The following is a 21,163-nucleotide window of genomic DNA, read 5'->3' as shown; positions in this document are numbered from 1 at the left end:
GGCATCTAGGCAAGCAAATTAATTGGTAGGTTTTGTTTAATCATATTTGGATTAAATTAAGAAAGCTTTATCACAATTGTGTTGCTGTTTAAATGGAGTTTGTGACCTCTTTAGGTGGATCTTTGATGGTATTTTGTCTCATGATACAGAAAAAGTGTGGGCCCATGGGCCCAATAGCTCACTAGAACAATAAATAATGGAAGCTTGTATAATTGGTGGGACTCTAATTCACTAATTGCCCAAACTTGTAATTCCAGGATGATAATACCATAATGACCCCTCAAGGGGAATGTTGACACATGTTACCTAGTGATAGAGGAGGATCTAATGGAGCTGGAAACATCTCGGCCAACTGAGATCCCACATCGATGCACCATCTCGGGGCGGAGGCATCACCTTGGGAACCTCATGTGACCAAACACCTCGAGAAACCGAGGATCAATTATCGTCAATAGGGAAAGAAAATTAAGAGGGGATCAAACAATCTCTATAACACTATTATCTACTGAGCTTATTTGAATGTCGTAGCGTCACCTTGAGATACATCTCAGGGATCTCATAACTCATGTTTTCTCTTATACAAAAACACAATAACCCTTTGATATCTAGCTCGACCACTGACACGTCGACAAAATCGAGCAGTCGGGGATAGTCGAATAGTCGAGTAACCGGTTCCATTTTCGACGTCATAACAAGACATGGAAGAATGCCATCATTGAAGGGAACTTTGATATCACCAATGCAACAATAAAAAACGAACTCTAATGTCGAATTATTTTTAGTATTGAAGTGGGTCTGTCTAAGGAAGATCGTTTTAGGCCCAATTCGGCTTATACAGTGGGCCCAAAAAGGTCCAAACCAAAATCCAGAGGCGGCGCTATCCGACACACGTCTCAAAACCCCTAGTTCTAGGACAGATTCGCAGTCTTTTACATATGAGATTTAGTTAATTAACAGCTAATCTTCATGTGAACCTCATTTGGGAGAGATGGATTTAATGCACAACGACAAACAAAAAACTCTTGGTTTTCGATTCTCTACCCTTTCGCGCTTTGTCAAAAGGTACGTTGAGAAGAGCTTTCATGGCTGTTTTTCTCTAGTTAAATTTGAGGAATTTTATCTCTTGCTTTCTCGAGAAAGTGACTGAAAATAATGCGAATTAGTTACAGCGGTAGGGCGTGTGTGTGGGATAATTGTGGAAAAATTACGAGATGGGCATCTTTAGTTTTCTTTTGTGGACTGTTTTTGGAATCGTAGAAATATGTTCTTATTGATTTGTCAGGTATTTTGATACGGGTATCTGTGGTTTACAAGTGTTTTATGCACTGGTGTTAAATTTATTTTGTGCATGCTTCGCGGGCATAATATGTTAGGAAAATTGGGTGCATCAAGTTCGAATCTTTTTGGAGGTGCTCACTGTGAAGAAGTAAAAAATCATTATTGGATGATTTTGTTAAGATAATTATACAGGCGAACATCCGACCCTGTAGTAGAGTTGCAGGGTCTAACCTAGAGCTCACAGGTTATATATTATGTGGGGTAACTTCCGTGTATATTTTGTGTGTCTGGAACCTGTTCAGTGTGAGAGCTTGTGCATGAGAGTTGTTTACCTCACCTTTGTTGGGATAAATGTGCAAGAGGTTGTTAAATGTTCACAATGGATCATGAGTTAGGTCTATAACTACTGTGACAGGGAGGAGAAGTATATATATATATCTTGGAAGGTTATGTTTTTTTGACGCCATGTATTTATCTGCCTTTGTATAAGAATTACGGAAACTCAAACTGAACGCCAAGGATTTTGAATCAAAATTGGACGTAAAGGTCCAATTACATCTTCTATCCACTTGAAGTGTTTTCCAATCTCATGTTCTAATTAGTTTAGATAGACATTAGTGTTCTATGTTGATATTCCTTTTGCCGGCTGCCTCATCACTTTATAGAGCTTACTATTGGGATGTCAAGCATTCTCTTTTTTCCTTTTTAGTTTCTGGATTTGAAATTCTTATTTACAAAATAAAATGAATATATCCCTTGATATTCTTTTGCTTTCCTGAATAAATTTTCCCTTTGTTTTTTTTTTGATCTTTAGTTGATCTGGAACCAGCAAAAACTGGAGTACTAGAATGGAAATGAACGGCATGTGCGGAGCAAGTGTTTCTGATGATGATTCAGAGGCAAAGTCAAAATTACTTGTTGAAGTCTCATCTAATGGAGTACTAGGAACAGCAAGTGAAATTTTAATGAGAACGGAATTGGATTTGGCTTGTTCTTCTGAGAAGCTAGTTAACTTAAATGTGCTTATGATGCATGTGGCAACTAGAGAAACTGATTTTGAAGCATTTGCATCAGATAAACAATACACATTAGATGACTCTCCTCATAAGGCTGCCCTGGAATTTGATCTCCTATCAGGAATTTTGGATTCAGAGGTGGAAGAGCTGGATAGATCCATGGATATGCTGCAAAGAGAAGTTGCCAATGTACGTGAAATGATTTCTTCCTGCAAACACTCTGGAGATACTTTCCTGGAGGCGGAAGAAAAGTTACGTGATTCTGAAGAAACATTGAAGCAGTCACAGTATCAAATATCAGACATCAGGATGCAATCTTCCAAGTTCCACAGGATATTGTCATGTCAGGATGGATCAGAAGAAGGTCGGTTTTTTAACATGAACAAAAACCTAAATACTGCTGAACAACAAAGACATATTCTGAGGATGCTTGAGAAATCTTTGGTACGAGAAATTGATCTTGAGCAAAAGTTGACTGAATCGAAACAAATTGAAGAAGAGTTTAAAGTAAGACTACCCTCTTCAGAACAAGAAGCATTCTTTATGCAGGAAGAAGCGACAGATGTTTGTGAGAGATGGTTTGAGGCAGAGAATACCAGAGAGGTTATGAGGGGAATTTCAAAAGATTTGTTTGGTCAACTCCAGATTGCTCAGTTTAATTTAAATGGCTCAGCTCATCGAGAATCTCAGTTAATCTCGAAGCTTGAGGATTCAAAACAAGAATTTTATGAAGCCGAAAGAAGGGTAAAAACTGCAGAAGCCAAATGTAAATCATTAGGGGAGACTTGCAAGGAACTAAATGAAGAGCTTAAAGTCACCCGTGATGCCTCTGAAAAGGTTAATTCACTTGAGAGGCAGATGAGGGAATCTGATATCCGGCTACAACATGCAGTGGCATCCGCTGAGGCTAGTCAAGAGAAGCAAAACATGCTGCACTCTTCAATCCAAGATATGGAAAATCTAATTGAGGATCTGAAGTTGAAATTTTCAAGGGAGGAAAGCCGGGCTGACAGTGCGGAGGATAAGTGTATCGTATTATCCGAGACTTATGCAGATCTTAATAAGGAACTGAGCTTTTGGAGGAGTAGATTGGAATGCTTGGAGGCATCTTTGGATCATGCTGAGGAAACAAGAATGGCAACTGCAAAGGATATTGGTCTTCAGACAAAAGTGATAACTAATTTGTTGATGCAATTAGCCATTGAGAGAGAGCGACTTCATAAGCAGGTACACTAGCAAACCAATTGATCTTTTTATTCTTTTCTGACACCAGCCTTGTCAAAACTGATCAGCATCATCATCATTGCCCTCAAACCAAACAATTTGAGACTGGGTTTCTAACCCATATTTAAGTAATCTAACTTCTAAACTAGAATTCACATTATGTGCTTTGGATTTTGTTGTAATCCATCTGCCTTTTTGACACAAGCACCTGATTAAAAGAGGTAGGGTTTTTCTTTGGCCTTTTTCCCTCAATACAAAACATGCAAAGGGCTACAACCCTCTCCCAATCAAATTTATGTATCTAGACATGTATGCACTCTTTAGAAAACATCCAAGAAATGGACCCTTGATCTTTTTGTGGCTAAATTTGGGTTTGCATTTTGTTCAAACATGTTGTAACTTGTACAAATATCTCACCTCCTCTTATTCTCATAAAAAGATGCATTTTTTTATGGCATATGCAGATATCTTCATTGGTAATGGAGAACAAGATTTTGGTATTGAAGGTGCAGCAAACAAAAAAGACTTCCTTTGTTGTTAGTAGCCATGATGATGGAAGCGATAGTAAAGAATCCCATTTCGCCAAACACAATGTGACTACTACTGCTTCTGAGGTTTGAATTTCCTATTTCACATGCGCAGATTAAGCTGGCTCATATGTTCATTAGCTAGAAGTGGAAGATCGATCAGTCTTCTGAATTTTTTTTCTTGCTTCTAGAAATTGTTTTCCAAATAAGAAATATATGTCTGTGGTTTCTGTTTGATATAGAAGGCATTAGTTTTCTAGTGTAGTTGGACAAGGATCAGAATTCTTTTGGGCAGAGGGAAAAGTTGGTAGTTTTTAAGTGTATTCTCTTAGTTCCTGTTTGATATTTTCATTATATGATCTTCATTTTAAAATATTATGGGAAAGTGAGAAAAATCTGAAATATACTTACTTTTGTTTCTTGCTGCAGTGCAAGACTGAGGAAAACGTTTCCTTCTGCGAGACAGAGGTAGCACCTACAGATTCTGCATCTGAGCTTGGGAGAGTGAGGAGAATGGATGCAGGGGTGCTTAACTTTAAGCACTTTTTAATTGGAATACTCTTCTTACTTATTTCCTCATCAGTTTACTTACTTCAATCAGAAAATTGAAAAATTGCCCAATTTGATCATCTTATAAGAGTTCCACATTTCCTGATTATGGGAATTCTGCTAATCGAGTAGGAGGGTAATGCAGCCTGTATGTGTGACAGTTTCAGATTGGTCAAGTGATCTTGATGACGTTTCTTCTAGTCTGGTTGGACATATGCTGCGTATTATTACAAGCAAGATCGATCTTTCTGACTCGATAAACGTTCGGAACTTATCTCAGGAGACCGCTGATTCGGAAAAGTCAGATGAGGTGGGGATCTTATTTGAAGCTTTTACTGTCTTCAAGATACATCTGTTGACTACCAACTTCATATAGGAGCCACAATGTTGAAACAATGATATATTTTACAAATTAGTCTGGAATTCGGTTAGGAAGCTGATACCTTTTTTTGGTGACCGAGAATTTTCCAGCCGAACATGTCGATCGAACAGCTTGGCCAACTCTAAACTTGGGCCGCCATCCCAGCCCGCTGTGAGGAAGCTGATACGTGAGTTTGCTAGCGCTGAAAGAAGCTAGGGTCTTTGTATTTTCTGCAACTCTTGTTGCAACTAAAAGTTATATATATTTTGACTGAGGATGAAATGTTGTTCAGGGTGAAAGGTTGTCATTTGTTGTAAACTAGAAACCTATGGAGGAGCAAGCTCCTCGTAGCTGTTAAAAGTCTTTTTGGTGCAATGACAATTCATCTGCACAGCTTCTTTTTTCTCCCATTTTCTATGCACATTTCGGTTTTCTTTAGTGGGATCTATCTCAATTTGCATTCATTTTATGGAGAAGATTTCTGGAAAACCAAAACTTTGAATGTCTGATGACCAACTCTTGTAGAAGGTATGGGTGTTAAATATTTGTGCGTAGAAAGAGCATTACAATCTGCACCACAATTTTACTTCAGTTTCCTTCACATCTGTCAGTTTTCAGAATGAAGCATACAACTTACAAAACAACATAAATATGTTAACTTCTCAATGTTAAACTAATCAATGTGTAATAGCTTAGTCGATTATATCTCTGGTTTAAGGATAATGTTTAGGTTGGGAGTCTGAATCAACTGAGAGTATTTCGCAGGGTTTTTCTAGTTTCATGGGCTTGTCCACTTTTAGGGAAGGGTTATAAGGCCCATCTCTCCGGTATGAATTTTGGTTCAGTTCTATATGTTGTCAGTGTAGTGCAGATAAAAAAAATCAATTGTGCTAATCTCTTGAGCCCATTTCACCTTTGACCAGCTTCAATTGAGCCCATCTCTAGCCCAAATCCATTGTATTGGGCCCAAGCCCAAATCCATTGTTGACTTTAAGATATCGCTACAAACTACCGCGCCACACGAATAACAAATTTTTTGTATTGGACACGTTTTCTTACTCAAATGCCAGTCTCAGATCTCGAACAGTAACCAGTGAAGCTGGTTTGCGAGTAATTTTGTTGGGAATCTGAGTCTGTAATCGTCAATCGTAGTTCAATCGCAAGGCGATGGCCGTTCGTGGAAGCAGAGGTGGTGGTGGACCGGGTGGTATGAATTCCGGCTTTCGAAGTTTCTTCTCGTACCGAATCTTTGTCTCTGCGATGTTTTCTCTTCTTTTTATCGCCACTCTTTCCGTCGTCCTCACCACGCAGCCCTCTACACAAAACGACGACTCTGTGAGTACCCATTTTAGTGGGTATTGTGTGGATTTAGTATTTGGTTTGATTTGCATGCTAACTGTTTGATTTATGTCCTCAGCAACTGCCGGTTACCTCAAACGGATATGTGGGTCGTAATTTGTTGAAATCGGACCCATTAAAGACTCGATTGGATTTGGTTCACAAGCAAGTGAACGATCATATGACGCTTGTGAATGCTTATGGCTCTTATTCGAGGAAGCTGAAGCTTGATATTTCCAGGCAAATGAAGATGTTTGATGATTTAACGACAAATTTTTCTGATCTAGCGATGAAACCCAATTACCGTTTGGCTTTGTTTGAATCTGACGGGCCTGTGGACGAGGATGTGTTGAGGCAGTTCGAGAAAGAGGTGAAGGACAAGGTGAAGATCGCTAGAACGATGATTGCTGAGGCCAAGGAGAATTATGACAATCAGATGAAGATTCAGAAATTGAAGGATACCATATTCGCTGTGAACGAGTTGCTGGCTAAGGCCAAGAAGAATGGGGTGCTTGCGAGCAGTATTGCTGCAAAATCGATTCCCAAGAGTCTACATTGCTTGTCGATGAGGCTTGTTGGGGAAATGATTTTGGCACCGGAAAATTACACAGATGAGGGTCCACAGCCAGAATTTGAGGATCCAAGTTTTTATCATTACGCTATTTTTTCTGATAATGTTCTTGCTGTGTCGGTTGTGGTGAATTCAGTGTTGAATAATTCAGACGAGCCATGGAAACATGTGTTTCATGTGGTGACGGACAGGATGAATGCAAATGCAATGAAAGTCTGGTTCAAAAAGAGGCCTGCGGAAGGGGGTGCCTTCGTGGAGATAAAGGCAATGGAGGATTTTGCCTTCTTGAACTCAGAATATGTGCCAGTGTTGAAGCAGCTCGAATCAGGACACATACAGAATTTTTACTTTGCGAATAAGGCACAGAATTCAACTAAGGACGTGAGTAATATTGAGTTTAGGAACCCCAAATATATCTCCATGTTGAATCATCTACGATTTTATTTGCCGGAGATGTACCCCAAGCTGCACAAGATCTTGTTTTTGGACGATGATGTTGTGGTGCAGAAGGACTTGACTCAGTTATGGAACATTAATTTGGATGGCAAAGTGAACGGGGCTGTGGAGACCTGTTTTGGGTCATTTCACCGTTATGGGCAGTACTTGAACTTCTCACACCCTCTTATTAGGGAGAAGTTTAATTCCAAGGCTTGCGCCTGGGCTTTTGGGATGAATATTTTTGATCTTGATCCTTGGAGACGAGAGAAATCTACGGAACAATATCATTACTGGCAGAACTTGGTAAGTTTTTATTTGACACCTTGATAGCCACTGATTTGTTCTGTTGTTCATGCTTCAGGGTAGATAGATATCTAGGGCTTAAATGGCGATCATCGGTTTAAACTTAAAACTATCATAGCAGAGTCAAGTAAGACTCTCAATACAGACCACTTATCATATCATTGGTTGCGTTGATGCATCTAACTGGCAGTTTGAATATGGATTTTTGTAGCATTGCAAATGCTTTGGATCAATACTTGAATGATGTTGATTTGTTTTTGTAACCTGTGACCAGAATGCGGATCAAACTTTGTGGAAACTGGGTACCCTTCCAGCAGGCTTGATGACCTTCTACTCCACAACAAAGTCACTGGACAAATCTTGGCATGTCCTAGGACTTGGGTACAATCCAAGTAAAAGCATGGATGAAATCAATAAAGCTGCTGTCATTCATTACAATGGGAACATGAAACCTTGGCTTGACATTGCCATAAACCAGTACAAGGAACTCTGGACGAAATATGTGGACCATGGAATGGAGTTCGTGGGGGCCTGCAATTTTGGCCTCTAGATGAGTATATCATTTCTGCTCTGTTGTCCTCTAACACAAATGCACAGTGCAGATAATTGTTCATGGTTGGTAATTACAAGTTGCTGGATCCTTTTGTCAAACGAGCGAAGCTCGATAATTTTGCTTCGGTTTTCCTTTATGATGCTGAAAATGCTAGTATGATATATATTATTGTTTAGTTTTTTTGATTTATCTAGTCTGAGTTGTATCCAAAAGAAATGGGAATGGAAGACTCAAAAATACTCTTTTGATTGAAATGTTTTAAATCAATGAATTTATTGACCCAGAAATTGCATTCTAATGCTGTTTGATTTTGGCAGCTTCAAGTTGTTCCCAATCCCATAGCTGTTTCTGAATTGGGTAGTGCATACCTACTACACCCATAGCAGCTAATCCTAAACCCTTTCCCAAACATAGACCAAGTAAACCTTGTTTGGCATGTCCTGAGGTGGAAAACATGTGGGGCTTGATTTTCTTTCTGTTTCTGCACATAGTCAATAGATGATGGTGACTATACACGTTTGTGCTTCCCACTGGATTGATTTACAACAAACTTCCCACTGGATTGATTTACATGAGACTCATTGTGACCTGGTATATACATACAGAGGATATATCTTATCTTTTTGGTGCAAAAGCTAGTGATAGCGGTTGTCACAAAGTGGCTTCCATTACCAGCAGTGACAAAAGATGACCTTTTTCTAGTTCAAAACCAGATATCATTCAAACTCATTTGGCTTCTCCAGGCCGCCGCATCCGCTAACATAAGCATTAAAAAGGATGAGCGAGCGGGGTCTGCGGTAAAAAAATTATTACATAACAAAAATCAAATCGAACGTGAAATAGACATGAAATTTCTGAACCGTTGAATATAAATCCAAAATATATATATATATTTTTTACGTCAACTTTGATTTTTGTTTGGGATAAAAAAGATATCCTTAGACTCGTTGACCCGATCAAAACACATCGTGATTATTTTTAGACAAAAAAAGAGGTAGTGACCTTAAAAGCCAGACCTCACGGACCCCATTAAAAACCTAACCGGTTAACCTTTCTTACATCACCAAAAGCCCTGAAAACTACAATAATAGTGTTCACATGCCCACAATACCCTAATGACCAATAAGATCTGCAACTTTTAAATCAAGATGTTGTCATCTCTCCTTCATCAATCATTCTCATTCCTTGCTTTTGTGGCTATTAAAGTTCATATTTATAGGAAATTGTAGGTGCTAATTATTAAGATAATATGATTGATGTTACAAAATCTTAAAATAGATATTATTCCCTGAATACATCTTAGGGTTTAGCTTCAAGAAATCACGGAGCAATAGCTCAATTGGTTATATCCTCGGATTTAAGGCAAATGACGTTATGGTTAAGAGTTCGAGCCAACTGAGGGTATTTTCTTGGTTTTGTAGGTTTGCCCACTTCTGTAAAGGGGTTGGGAGTCTCTTTTTTCTCGTATAGATTTCGGTGTAATCTTAGATGATGTCAGCATGGTGCGTGCTGGTATGACGACTCGAGATTTATGTTCACTCAGTTGCTCGAAGAGTGCCCACTAAACTGTTCGAATGGCATGTTGAGAGTTTAGCTTTAAGAAAATTATTTCTCTTATGACTAGTCTTATTCTCATGAAATTTGATGAACATGAAGAAGAAGAAGAACAAGAACAAGAGTAAAAACACTTATTCACATCAATACTCACAACATAATTGCATACTCTCCCACATAAGAAGCAAAACAGAACAACAAACACACAAACAAAGACAACATCATTAACATATAAGGTCAAAATTTTTCTGGGTTAGTCTACAATATCCACTGGAATAGAAGGAAACCTATACTTGATCACAACAAGTCATGGTTGTTGAAGAAGAAGAAGAAGGAGCCATTGGTGTAGCTATGTACGTCGGCTCGTCCGCTCCGGCCATGATAACCACCACCTTAGGCTCCATATCAATCACTTTGTTCACAAGCTTTGATGGTGTTTTGAGTTGTTGTTCATGGTCAGTTGATGAAGTGCTGGACCTTTTCTTGTGTGAGCATGCAAGCATGATCAAGGCGACTGCTATGAGTAGTAACATTAAACCCAAACCCCCAAAAAGATAAGGTATTGGAGATTTCCATAAGTTTGTTGTTGGTGTAGAATTTGTTGGCCTCATATCTCTGTCTCTCTCTCTGTTTCTGGCTCTGTTTTTGGGTTTGGTTGGAAGTGAAATGAAAAGGGTGGTAGGTTTGTTGATGAATTTATAGAGTTGGGATTTTTGAAGTGGCTAGGATTTAGAAAGTTATATTACGATTTTGCCATTTGTGAAGTGAAAGAATAATTCTTTGTGCTATTTGTAGATGCTTAACAGGGATTTCACTATTTAATGCCACCAATTGCACTTTTAAGTTTGATGGTGGGTTGCACTGAAGTGAGTGCCATAATGAAAGATGTTGTCTTAAGGGTGGGTAATAGAGTCCCGCATGATTTAGATGTGAAGCAAAAATGCTAGTTATAAGGATGGGTTTAGCACTTCTAAATCAAAATACCAGGTTTTCTTGTGGGCTTGGGCTAACATGAGTTGTGCTCATGCTACGCCTGCAAGGAGGCTTGGTGGGTTTGGACTCTTTAGCGTCCATGAGACACTGGCTTGGGAGAGGTAAAGACGTGAGGGTCCAGTGGACCCAAGTGTACAAATTGTTCTGGTTGGGGGTACTAAGTTTGATTCTTATTAATGGGATAGCCTATGTCGGACAATCCCTAAATGTATTGTTCATTATGGGGGTACTTCTACGGACATTCCTATCTTTCCTCTCACAATTTTATTTCAAAAAATTATATGGCCTCTTGCACTCAGACACATGATCTCGTGGAAGTGGGGAAGTGAATACTGAATACCCAAATATCGTCTAGTATAGTTGGTTACTTGAGTATTCACTTTTCCACCTCCATGAGATCAAGGATTCGAGTGAGGGGTCAGGATAATGGGAATGAGTATGATTGATAAGATGTGGGTTGTTGAATTTACATAATCAATAAACTATACAATTCTTTTCACATTGTGGGAACCCAATATTGTCAAATATGAAATTAAAAGCATGGAAAATGAGAGAAATGTAATATTTATACAACAAATCCATATTCATTAACCTTTAGTTTTGTGCATGTATGTATGACGTCTGCCTAAATATATTGTTGTCTGATTGTGTCTTCCATTACTCACAGTACCCACACCACCATTTTTCAAAGCAATTCAACTCTATAACTCTTTTCTTTTCCTTCTCTTTGTGTGTTTTCGGGTCGCCGCGTCCACTAACATTGAACAATATTAGTGCTAATAAGTTTTAAAAACAAACGACTTTTGTTGGCAACAAATGAAGATGGATTAAGGTGGTAATTAGCTTCCTAAGTTGGGATTATTCTATTGTATTATTACTACATTATTTAAGGAAGATTCTTGGGTGCCTCTAGGAATGCTTAATACTTGTGTTAGCTAAAGTTTTAAGTGCACATCATCAATTGCTCTTTTGGAGTTCCTATAAGGTCTTCTAGTAATGATTATTAATTGTACCATTGGCATATTCTTCATGCCAAACGCATTATTCATATTGCATTGGCCCTTCGACATTACTTATAGGTTTAAATTTGAGACATTGAGGTGCATAGAAGTTTTTTCATCCGAGGATATGATAAATTGGATTAAAGTTCAATGCATAACCACAAAGATATTGTTTTCAATGAAAATCGAACTCATGACTTTCGAATTCATAATATTCCCTAATGGTAGATAGCACAACATTATTATTATGTTAGGGGTGATTTTCAACGAGAGAGTAAGGCCCGCCCCGGCGGGACGGAATTGATGGACATGGCCAATGACACCGAAGTAATTTGGTAATTTGGCACTTGAAATTAAGTCCACAACTTTTGACAATAATAAATAATACTATATTGGAAAACAAATTGATTTTATCTTTTGCGTCCCCAAGACGTCGCGTAATTAAATTCCACCAACTTCCCCTCACAACACAAGCAAAATACACACAAACCTTCAACCCACCACGTCTCTTATACCAATTTCAAAATTTACAATAATGAACAAGAAAGCCTGATCTCCTAAATGGATAAGATAATCCAAGACCCAGAAAGCCAATTCATCTCTCTCTCTCTCTCTCTCTCTATATATATATATATATATATATATATGTGTTGTGTATTACATAAGGCAATGTTGCTGAACATCTAGACACAAATATTACAACTGCAAACTCAGAGACTTTTAGGACATACGTAATTGAAAGTGCATTCCCCAACTGTAATCCATTCAAATTCCAATGTTTGTCAATTTGGCGTGTCCAATTAAGCAATGATAATATATTATCAAAGAAAAAGCTGGACAGCATTCTAATGGCCACATTTCCCACATAGACCTACATATAATGTAGGTTTATATATATGTGTGTGTGTGTGTAGGAGAGGGTTTTGAAAGAGGTTGAAAGTTTGATTAATCCTCCATCACGTTAAAATCAACTAATAATACAAATAATATTAGTCATTCATTTATTCATTAATAAAAAAGGGTGGGGGCAAAAAAAAAAAACCAGGGTGACTTGACAATCAAAATTTACGCGATGAGGCAGAGTTTGGTTTTTTGGGGGTGATAATGGAAAAGTCGAAAAATAAGTCACCCTTATTGCTGCCACTCTACATAACCATACATGAGATTTTCACCTCCTACGACTCTTCGTTCAATTCTTTCGAAGTCACTGGATCATCAAAATTCACAAAATCTGCCCAAATCAAATCACTAAAAGAAAGATTTACAAGAAGCAGAAACCATTAAAAAAAGAAAGAAAGAAAGAAGGATGTAGAAGAATCAAAGTAGTAAATCTCATCATCGTTCGATGTGGGTTGCGTAAGAGACTGGCTCAGCAAGATATCTGGGCTTGTCATCTCCAGCCATGATTACAACAATGTTAGGCTCACTATCCACCTCACCCTCCACTTGCTCTGCACCCATTCTTCCTTGGCTCTGGCTCTGGCTCTGGCTCCGGCTCTGGCTCGGCGAGTTTCGATTTGAGCAAACCAGAATCACCAAAGCTGTAGCTATTAGTCCCAACATGAAAGCCAGACCAATGAAGTAAGGCATAGGAGAGCCCCAGCTATGCAATCTTGTGTCACCACCACTAACAGTACTTGTGTTGTTCTCTGACCTCATTTTGGGGTGTTGAATTTAGCAGTGGAAGCAGACAATTAATTGGGTTGTAAAGCTATATATGTATATATATATACATAGCAGCCACCAGTCATATATGTTTTGAGGTTTCAGACGCCTGGATTTACAAAATGTGTTTTTTTTCTTTGCTATGCAGAAAGATTGATTCTTGCTTGGGTTGTACTGATACTTTGTGCATTTTCATAATATTGTTCACCAAGTTTCTTTGGATTCATTTAAAAATAAATAAAAAACCCAAATACCCTTTTTATGCCTGGAGTGATACAAAGTGACACAAATAAACGTTGGTTGAAATGGGATGTTGACTGTGGCAACTCCCTCCCGCAAGTTACTCCCATGCCCAGCAGTTTCAGCGTTATTTCCTTGGGGCCCATGGGAAGTTAACAAGGTATTTCTTTGCGACTCCAATATTGTCATAGAGGTACTCCATATATTGCTGGTTATTGGATCTATACTTCTTGATGAATCCCATCGTTGCATAATCAAGTCTTAACAATGCATTTGTATGAACAAGTTGGATATTGTGATACAATTGAAAGTTCACAACAAGATAGTAACAAAAACAGAGTTATAAAACTGCCCCATATCTTAATCAAAATTGCTGCTATCATTGATTGAATCATACTATATAAGCTTCAATGAGAGCCACACAGAGACTAAATCAAATGTCATTGAAGACACACAGAAACTGAATCATACCATTACCTTCAATGAGAGCCAAGTTTTGCAGAATTAGAAATAACCCCAGAAGAAAATACTTGTCTTGATCTAATCAACAAGCAGCAGTTCAAAAAAATCATCCAAACTTCATATTATAATCACAGCAACTTAACAGAGTATAAAATTACATGAACTTCAGCAAAGTTTATCATCTAAACAGCAGCATAAAAGATTAGCCACAGCATCATTCTTGCATCAAAGCTTATCAACAGCATCATTCCTGCAAAGTTTATCAACTAGACAGCAACATCAAAGCTCCTCCACAGCATCATTCTTGCAATCATAACAAGTATTAGTGATTCAGTTGAATCACTAAAGGGGAAATCATTCATTATATAAATTATAAAAATCTTAATACTTACATATTATTAAGCGTAGGACAATTTCTTTTGTCATGTGCTTTCCCTGTTCATAGTCGCAATTATTTACCTCCTTTTAGCCTTTTCCAGTTTTCCCACAACCTTTTGCTCCAACCTTTTCAAGCTCATTGCAAACCCGTTGTGAAAGAACAATACTAGGTGCAGAAGATTGTCCTCCTTCATTAAGTGTCATTTTGTTCAACTCGCATAGAAGGGACTCGAACCTTTCTACCACAAGATTATATATTTCTTCATTGACCAAAGCGGCCTCAATGATATTAGATGCAAGCTTGTGCAATGTATTGCGCTTCAACATTACTTTAGCGTCACATTTATCTATACAACCAATATTTTCCATACTTCCTGTTTCTAACTCCAAATTACTAATTTGTTGATGAATTGACACATCCGCTGCACTAAATTATTGTGTCAAAGCCTTCTTAGCAGGACACATAGAACGGCGAGACCTTAGCAAATGCACTTTTCTAGGTGTTGTAAGCACATGATTGTGGACCTCATAAAATGTTGAGACAACAAAACTCTGTTTAGAACCTGACTTTACGAGAGATATCTTAGCCTTACATCCTTCTCTCGTTATCCCTCGTTGCCAACTCTGAACTGAATTTAAATTTCTCACTTCTCAAGTCCCTTGTTTATAGCAAACAAATTCCCTACTAACAATTCCATCATTTTTGTTTTTCTTACTAGCTTCTCTTGCATATTCGTTGTAAAAATTCCGGGCTTCAACTAATGATTCAAATTCTTGCCCGACTTTTGGAATTTTTTCAAACCTAACTTGAGGAATGTGACATAAATCTTTGGAAGAGGAAGAACCGATATCAATCTCAGAGGATGAATTACATCCTGTACTTACGCCATCCATAACCAGGAAAAAAAAATCATATTGTAAAATATGCATTAAAAAAGCAAAACATTGAAGCAATTCTTAAAAAGGCAGGACATTGATTCATTGAATCAGAACATAAAAAAAAATTCTTCCATAAAATATCCAGAAGCTTCCAAGTGAAGGACAAACACAGCAGCAACATTGATGGAGCTTCTCAAAAATCACAAACAGGGGGTATCGTGACAAACAAATAATCGTGTATCATTTATAAATTTACAAGATCATCTGCGATGAAAATTACTTGAAATTTTGAGAAACTGACCTGTTATTGTTATACCGAAGAGGGTAAGATGTGGATGTCGTCAGAGTACTAGCAGGAACCCTAAAGTGAAAGCACAAAATAGAAACTTATTATTAAGACATGTTGAAAGGGAAAACGAAGATGTAATGGTTTTCAACAAATCATAGCTCTCAGTGACTGATTTATATTTGCAAACCTGATATACGGGAGGATTTTCGCGAACAACTAAAATCGAGACCTTCGCCGATAACTAAAATCGCAACCTTTACAAGAAACAATGCTTCACGATTCTGGGCCTTATTTCCATAGCCGTCGCTGATGGAGATCTTTGAAAGAGGAAGACAACACAGGCGAAGCTGCTTGAAGGAGAAGACGTTAGAGCGAGTTAGGTCGAAATCGGGTCGAAAATTCGAAATACCATGAAATAGGATTTTTAATATCAGCCGTTGGATAGATCCAACGGCTGATTGTTAGGACCGTAAGTTAGCATAAAAAATGGGTGTCCGCATCAGAGACTCCCTCTGGCCTGTGGGTATGGGTTTGTGGGTATTAGGGCAGGCAGTGGAAGCAAACAAAACAATTAATTGGATTTTTGTTGTGCAGAAAGATTGATTCTTTTTTTGAAAGAGGAGATTCAAACTCTGGTCATTAGAGTGATACACACCATTCTTCTCACTCTAACCAATGGTTCGGGTGTAAAAATATTGATTCTTGCTTGGGTTGTACTTATACTTTGTGCATTTTCATAATATTGTTCACCAAGTTTCTTTGGATTCATTTATAAAAAAAAAAAACCCAAAAAAGATTTGTTTGGGATGGTGAAGTTGAGTACTTATGGCGAGTTCAACTCCTACACCCCCAACACTTTCGACGTTATTTCTTTGTTTAGACTGAAGGCGTCAACTATGTATTTCTTTGTGGCTCCAATATTGTCATACATGTCCATATATTGCTGGTTATTGGATCTCTACTTCTTGATGAATCCCACCGTTGCATAATCAAGTCAATTCTGGTTTCTAGGTTTTAACAGATGCTGTTAAACAAGCTACAAGAGCAATGCATTTGTATGAACACGTTTAAAATATGAAATTAGAGTTCAACATGAACCCTAAATCAAGAACAATGCTTGCCCTTTTTTCTTCACTCTATAATAATACAAAATACATCAATTTTGGTTCAGAAAACTCAGTTTTCTCAAAGCAAAATCTATACAGTTGAATACAAGCTCTGATATGCTACTATCAACATAGGACAACTGGACTTAGAATAAACAAATCTATAATTTTTCCTGTTGTAACATTCTTACTATTGATGAAGAAGAAAGAAAGGAAATCAAAACAGATAAGGGATTCATTTCACCTTGGCCCTGACAGCTCCATTGCCTGAACAAGCAATGAAGAGTCATCAGTAAGGTCGGAGTATCGATCTGATGAGGAGAATTCATGGGGTTTGCATTTTGTTGTTTCAACTTTTTGGGAAGCTTCCCATCTTTCTGCAAGCCCATCACCTTCAAGCATACGAACTACTTCCGACATTTTCGGTCTGTGAGCTGGAAGATATTGTGTGCATAACAGTGCCACTTGAACAATCTCCTCAAGCTCAATCGAATCATGGTTATTTTTAAGATCCTTGTCTACAAGAATCTCAAGCTTCTTCTCCTGATGAATCTTCTTCACCTTTAATTACAACAGCAATGTCACTCAAAAGCTTTGGAGCAGAAAAAGGAATGCAATTTCTTAAGCTGAAAACATACACACACACACACACACACTCACCCAGTCAAGCATTGTTTCTTTCTGGTTTGCTGCCTTGCCGAATGCAAGTGCTCTTAGGCCTGTGATTAGTTCAAGTAGAAGCATCCCAAACCCAAAGACATCCGTTTTCTCAGACGACTGGCCGGTGGAAAGATATTCAGGAGCTATATGCCCCACAGTGCCTCTCACAGCTGTTGTGACATGAGAATCCTCATGATCCAAAAGTTTTGCCAACCCAAAATCTCCTACCACAGCTTCACAACAATCATCAAGCAATATATTTGCAGCCTTAACATCCCTATGAATTATCTTCGGATTGCATTGCTCGTGGAGATATAACAACCCCCTTGCAGCTCCTAAGGCAATCCTCTTTCGCATGCCCCAATCCAATACTGGCTTCCCTGTCAAAGTTAATTGAAAGGAGTAGAGTAACTACACAGAATTGGTTTTTTTTTCATGTTTTTTTTTGTTTGAGCTATTTTACCTTTTAGACGAGAAGCAACACTGCCGTTGGACATAAATGGATAAACCAGAAGCCTTTCTGTCTGAGTAATGCAAAACCCATATAGTGTAATTAGGTTTCTGTGCACCGCTAAGCTAATCATCTCAACTTCCGTCTGGAATTGAATCTGTCCTCCAATGGCGTTGCCATCTTTTAGCCTCTTGACAGCAACCGGAGTCCCATCCTGGAGTATTCCTTTGTAAACATTTCCAAACCCACCTTTCCCTAATATGTTCTTACTTCTGAAGTTGTTCGTCGCAATCTGAAGTTCTCTAAACTGGAACCTCCTCAAGTTTCCAAGAGAGACTTCCTCTTGATGCCGGTCTGACGATTTAAAGGGATACGAAATCAGTTGCAGGAAGTACTTAGCCATTCTACATAAAGTAAATAAAAAGTTACTGACCCTTAGCATCAAAGAATGTCTGCTGATTGTGCCTTTGCCTCCACCAGAGAAGTAGTCCAAACACAAGAATGATCAAAGAGACACATCCGATGCTCGAGCCAAATGCAAGGGCCATCTTGTGGCTCTTAGGTTTTCCAGATACATGAGTAGCTTAAGGAGTGAAGAAATTCAGGTCAAGACCGAGACAACCATAAACAAATACATTGAAATCAAATTATGGACAATTTAGCGTGTTTGGGTAAAATGATTTGAAAATTCTACTTTACTTACTTTGAGAGCCATTCAGGTTCATTGACAGGGGCATCAGTGATGTTCCAAAGCATTCTGGTTCAGACCCAGTTGGACAAATTTGAGGGTTTCCCACAATGCTGCAAAAACAAAGAAATTAGCCAAGGAGATTCAAATCCAGTATGAAATTACCGTCTCATATCCTGTACATTTGTATACAACTATATCTATTCAAAAGAGAGGGACAAGAGAAGAAGAGAGGAAGTTACTTGAATGTTTTAGCCAAAACTTTGGGTACATGGCCAGTCAGGTTGTTGAAGGACAAGTCACTGCAAAATCAAAGACCAAAAAAAGGATAAAGGCTTCTTCCCCAACAAGAACCATAAGAATTCATCAGTGGACAAACAGCTATAAGGAATCAATTTACTTACAGGAAGGCAAGCTGAGTCATATTAGCTAATGACATAGGAAATGCTCCTGATAGACTATTATTGTTAAGCCTCCTACACAGCAAGTTCAAAAAAATTCATGTCAAATACAGAACCATAAGAAGTTACATTCAGTTTCTTGTAATGATGCTTACATGTACTGGAGGTTTCTCAGGAAGCCTAGAGAGGAAGGAATATCCCCTGTGAATAAGTTATTAGAGAGATCAAGTGTCCGAAGTTTCGAAAGCTTTCCGAGCTCTGATGGAACTGGTCCTGTAATGTTGTTGTTCTGTAAGAGCCTGTGAAATAGTAGAACATTATTACATGTTAGACAATATAATCACCATTTTTGTACTTCAAAATTCTCAAATCTTTGGTTGGTACTCACACAATTTGAAGATTTGTCAAGTTTCCTATGCTTGGAGAGAGAGTACCTGATAAACTCTGACTAGGAGTTCCCCTGCAGAAAAAAAAAGACATTGTTTTCAGCAATTTCAAGCAAAATCTCCATTAATGCCTTATGAATATGGTCCACAGAAGATCTTCTGGTCTCTTAAATTAACTAATTAATTAAGACTTACAAGCCAATGACCAGGCTCTCAGGAGAACAAGTGACCATAGTCCAACTACAAGGATCAACAGCATTCCCATCCCAATTGTCAAGAACACCATGAGGATCATGTAGAGATGCTTTTATACCCATTAAAGCTTGAACTGAAACAAAAAACACCCAGATAAAGATACCACCATTTTCTCCCCTTTTGGAAGCTAAAGAAGAAGAAGAAGACACACGCCATTATTGCAGATTTCATAAAAGCTTACCTTCAAAGTTCACTCCTTTGGTAGATAATAACCCATTTGCAGAATCCCAAAACCACAAAAGGATCAGAAAACAGAACACTATTTCTCTTCTTATCATCCCCAATTAAGTGAAATTTACAAGAACAATAGAAATCCAGATACCAAAACCTTCTACGGAGACTATTTTGGCCCCAATGAGAAAAATCTTGAAGTGGGTCTCTTTTGTTTAACAGCAATACTCAGATCAGAACCCAACACTCCCTTTCCATGCCAGAAACCCATTAAAGCTAAAATCTTTGCGTCAAAACCCAAGAAAAGACCATCTTTCGGATTAGCATAAAGTGAAGTAGCACGCCTGTGAGTCAATATGAACAAATCTAGGCAATATTATGATCAGAAGGAAATAGGGAAAAATTCATTTTCTGGGTCAGAGAGTCACGAGGCATCTTGCTGCCTAGAGATGGGCATTGTTAATATGCTTTGCACTATAAAGCAAAATAATAAAATGAAGATGGTTTGGTTAGTATGTGTGTGTATTTTATGGAATGGTGAATGTAAAACAAGAAAAGAAGCATGTGGTGGGTGGTATGGTACAAAAAAAAATGGTTTGCTTAGGACAAAGGAGAATCCAACATTCTCTTGAGTTCAGACATTCAATAAGACTCCTAAAACCCACATTTTTATAATCCCCCAATTTGATCTATGTTTGTCGTATTCACACTAATTTTATGAGAATGTTAGTATCTCAAGAGGCCAAAAGTGTCTCGAGATTGATGAAATACCCACCATTGAAGAAAGAAGACCATGACCAAAGAAAAATCAGTGTCTTTGTTGGGTCTTGACAGTTTTTTAAATGCACTAATGTTTCTGTGTGTATGTTAGTCACTTTTGTGCTGTAAATGTTGAGGTTTATGCTATTCTATATGTCACGCGTTGAGTTTTGGTCAATTTATCATGTCTTTATGTGAGAGATTTTTGTGCGCACAAGTTTGACAATCTAAATTTAGACTCATACCGAATGTTTAAATTGTTTTTGTAAATTCATAAAATAAGCCAAGTATCTACCTAATCTTCACTTATTTAGTGAATATTGAGGCAAGCCCAACATGATTTAAGGGTAAGCAGAGCTCAAATGGTGACAATATACTGCCCCAACACATTTAGAGAAGAAAATTGACTAAGCATGAGAAGACAACAGGGGCTGCCCTTCATTTTGGGGAAATGACAAAAAAAATGTCCATAGATTAAGGAGCATAAGTATGGGGACACAGCTAGGCAATATATATGCTCACTTTCTCATAGATTAAATTGACTGTGATTGCTACATGAGATTAGTATATATAGAACAATCCAATAAATACATTAAATATGTGTTTAAGCATATGCTTCTAGACTAATAGTTGAAACGTGGCGCGTAAGCATTGGCTTACAATGAGA

At 38.0% G+C, this 21,163-nt stretch overlaps 3 protein-coding genes and 1 long non-coding RNA gene across 5 annotated transcripts; 2 read left to right on the top strand and 2 right to left on the bottom strand.

Annotated features, from left to right (window-relative positions):
- The first annotated feature begins 926 nt into the window (after positions 1-926).
- Positions 927-5,363, top strand: LOC119992542 (WPP domain-interacting tail-anchored protein 1-like). The gene is made up of 4 exons (XM_038839283.1): positions 927-1,062; positions 2,093-3,521; positions 3,983-4,132; positions 4,475-5,363. The coding sequence occupies exons 2-4, from the start codon at positions 2,127-2,129 to the stop codon at positions 4,652-4,654; spliced, it is 1,725 nt and encodes a 574-aa protein (XP_038695211.1). The 5' UTR covers positions 927-1,062; positions 2,093-2,126; the 3' UTR covers positions 4,655-5,363.
- A 620-nt stretch (positions 5,364-5,983) lies between these two features.
- Positions 5,984-8,456, top strand: LOC119993615 (probable galacturonosyltransferase 9). The gene is made up of 3 exons (XM_038840810.1): positions 5,984-6,290; positions 6,373-7,605; positions 7,880-8,456. The coding sequence occupies exons 1-3, from the start codon at positions 6,123-6,125 to the stop codon at positions 8,153-8,155; spliced, it is 1,677 nt and encodes a 558-aa protein (XP_038696738.1). The 5' UTR covers positions 5,984-6,122; the 3' UTR covers positions 8,156-8,456.
- Positions 8,457-13,971: 5,515 nt separating this feature from the next.
- LOC119992652 lies at positions 13,972-16,004 on the bottom strand. 2 transcript variants are annotated; one of them, XR_005466419.1, is made up of 3 exons: positions 15,807-16,004; positions 14,466-15,691; positions 13,972-14,376 (listed from the first exon to the last, which is right to left on the bottom strand). It is a non-coding gene; the product is annotated as an uncharacterized LOC119992652 (long non-coding RNA). The 2 variants fall into 2 exon arrangements; XR_005466418.1 differs by having other exon boundaries at positions 13,972-15,691.
- Positions 16,005-16,779: 775 nt separating this feature from the next.
- LOC119992550 (protein NSP-INTERACTING KINASE 1-like) lies at positions 16,780-20,371 on the bottom strand. The gene is made up of 11 exons (XM_038839294.1): positions 19,748-20,371; positions 19,507-19,639; positions 19,314-19,385; positions 19,081-19,224; positions 18,929-19,000; positions 18,767-18,826; positions 18,540-18,637; positions 18,270-18,419; positions 17,849-18,190; positions 17,386-17,765; positions 16,780-17,286 (listed from the first exon to the last, which is right to left on the bottom strand). The coding sequence occupies exons 1-11, from the start codon at positions 19,842-19,844 to the stop codon at positions 16,966-16,968; spliced, it is 1,869 nt and encodes a 622-aa protein (XP_038695222.1). The 5' UTR covers positions 19,845-20,371; the 3' UTR covers positions 16,780-16,965.
- Positions 20,372-21,163: the final 792 nt, after the last annotated feature.

Source organism: Tripterygium wilfordii, chromosome 23 (assembly GCF_013401445.1).
Source record: "Tripterygium wilfordii isolate XIE 37 chromosome 23, ASM1340144v1, whole genome shotgun sequence".
Taxonomy (NCBI): Eukaryota; Viridiplantae; Streptophyta; class Magnoliopsida; order Celastrales; family Celastraceae; genus Tripterygium; species Tripterygium wilfordii.
The sequence above is the reverse complement of the archived record's forward strand: the minus strand, read 5'-3'. Positions and strand labels throughout refer to the sequence as shown.